The 2,578-nt window shown below is 45.4% G+C and overlaps 1 protein-coding gene across 1 annotated transcript; it reads left to right on the plus strand.

Annotated features, from left to right (window-relative positions):
- The first annotated feature begins 229 nt into the window (after window positions 1–229).
- Window positions 230–970, plus strand: LOC120351062 (formin-like protein 5). The gene has a single exon (XM_039427009.1). The coding sequence runs from the start codon at window positions 230–232 to the stop codon at window positions 968–970; it is 741 nt and encodes a 246-aa protein (XP_039282943.1).
- Window positions 971–2,578: the final 1,608 nt, after the last annotated feature.

Genomic DNA, 2,578 nt, shown 5'->3' on the forward strand with positions numbered 1-2,578 from the left:
GAATTCGTTTGCGCATCTGAACCTCGCTGATCCTAATTTTGATGAGCCTGCTGAAATCGACCTACTGATTGTTGCCAATTTATACTCCAACATCTTTATATCCGCAGAAAATTCCATTATTCCTGGTAACCCTGCCGCCTTTGCCACAATCTTTGGTTACGTTTTAAGTGGTAGATTGAATATTGAGGACTCACCCGCACCACTCAACGAAATGCAGCTCATTTGCACTATGTTTGCACAGGCAGCACAGCTCAACACTGTCATGAACAAATTTTGGGAAACCGAAGATGCCATCCCCATTCGAAAGGAGCCACTGCCCAAAGATGAGTCATGTGAGAAACTGTACCAATCCACTACTTATCGCACCTCTGAAGGAAGGTATGTTGTGGCACTGCCTTTCAAATCTGCCGCCTCCTGCTGCTCCGCTCTGCCGCCTCCGCCTTTTGCCGCCTCTGAGTCGCCGCCTCCGCTGCCTCCGATCTGCCGCCTCCCGCCGCTCCGCCTGCCGCCTCCACCTTTTGCCGCCTCTGAGTCGCCGCCTCCCGCTGCCTCCGATCTGCCGCCTCCTGCCGCTCCGCTCTGCCGCCTCCGCCTTTTGCCGCCTCTGACTCGCCGCCTTCAGCTACCTCCGATCTGCCGCCTCCCGCCGCTCCGCTCTGCCGCCTCCGCCTTCTGCCGCCTCCGACTCTCCGCCTCCCGCTGCCTCCAATCTGCCGCCCCCCGCCACTCTGCTCTACCGCCTCCGCCTTTTGCCGCCTCTGAGTCGCCGCCTCCCGCTGCCTCCAACCTGCCGCCTCCCGCCACTCCGCTCTGCCGCCTCCGACTCGCCGCCTCCCGCTGCCTCCGATCTGCCACTTCCCGCCGCTCCGCTCTGCCGCCTCCGCCTTTTGCCGCCTCTGAGTCGCCGCCTCCGTTGCCTCCGATCTGCCGCCTCCGCCTTCTGCCGCCTCCGACTCACTGCCTCATTTAGAACAATCTAACAATGTTGTTGTAGATGGTTTGGTTTTACCCGCATAACCTGTGACTGTCTGCGTCGCTTTGTTATCACCGCCTTGTGTTATCCACTTTGCCGCAAACATCCTGATGACCGCACCGCTACTGTCCACGTCGCTCGTTATCGCCGTATGTGTTATTTACTCGCTGCCAGCACTCAAACCCTTGGTTTTGCAGGCAGCGCCTATTATGTTATTTTGTGTAACAAAGTTTTTATTTATATGAATACTTTGATTGTCTATCTTGCTTAACTTTGTTTTGAAATTTATCATTGTTTTGTATTATATTTGAAATGGCAAATAAAATTTGATTTGATTTGATTTTCTATATGTAGTTGGCACTGTTCTCCCTGTTTTCCCCCGCTTTTTTGCTTCCAGTTCTCTTCCGTTTTGTAACCGCTGCTTGAGGAAGTTTGGTGCTCTGACGCTTCTCGGTGTTTCTCCTTTTAAAGAAGTCAAATGTGTATTACCGCTTCGCTTGTTTGAATTTGAACTACTACCGCGACTAGTTAGGAAAAGTTATTGTTTGAGCACTCCGCTAAATATCTAGATTGGATTTTCTTTGTGTAATCTCTTCGCTGCAACATGGGCCCATGTATTCCCCATGTATTTATCATCGCCAGTGCAAGTGAATCCTGATTATCTGAACGTGTTACCGCCTACCAGAACGAGGAGGCCGCTCTTACAGTCCACCGTGAACCCGCCATACCCGAACGAGACGCATTTAAGGTAACAATTTTATTTTCTGAGCTACTAAGTAACGTGTTTAGAAGTCCCCTCATTGGCTCTAACACTTTCTATGATTCTCTCTGTAAAGTAGCCTATCTTCCGTTCTTACTAGTTGAATCTACATATTTTGACAGTCAATATGAAAATTCAGTAGATTCCAAAGATGAAAGCCATGCAACATACAAATTAAGGAAGAGTAAGCATGCATAAAAGTAGGAAAATCATGAAAGTGTTTCACATTTAACCACAAAGTACCCTACCGTATAAGATTAATTGAAAGATGATTCTCATCTTCTATTATTTTTGTTAACATATCGATTTTTCACCTCCACTCACACTTGTCATTCATTACACAGGGCCTTAATGAGAACTTTATAAATGGAAGTCAAGTATGAGCAGAATCATACTGGAATCAGAAGGCTGGCAGAAGCTTTCCTTGATGTCGATTAATGTTGATTGATATTGATTTTGATTCGGGCACCAAAAGAATAGATCATTTTCTATTTGAAGCATTCAAATTAAATCTATTGAACATGATTTCTTATGCCAAGTCATTCACAGATTTAGTTGGGTGAAGCTATTTGAAAATGTACCTGATTATCAATTTCATGGTTATTATACCATTCTAGTTCAGATTGTGATCATTGAAGGGTTGAAGTGATGAGTTAGTTCAAGTGAATTCTAATACACAAGTATATTGTGCTTATAATGGGCTCTTCTTTATTTTCTATCGATGTTTTGCTCCAGTAGAGAAAATTTAAAGTGTTGGTTTTACATTTTATAAGCTTTATAAATAATATGAATTAACGGTAATATAAATTTGATAAGTCCAGTATTAAATTAATCGATGTTGATTT

This window comes from Nilaparvata lugens, chromosome 4 (genome assembly GCF_014356525.2).
Source record: "Nilaparvata lugens isolate BPH chromosome 4, ASM1435652v1, whole genome shotgun sequence".
Taxonomy (NCBI): Eukaryota; Metazoa; Arthropoda; class Insecta; order Hemiptera; family Delphacidae; genus Nilaparvata; species Nilaparvata lugens.

Coding starts and splice junctions, on each gene's coding strand:
- LOC120351062 (XM_039427009.1), top strand. CDS start 230: ATGTTTGCACAGGCAGCACAGCTCAACACTGTCATGAACAAATTTTGG.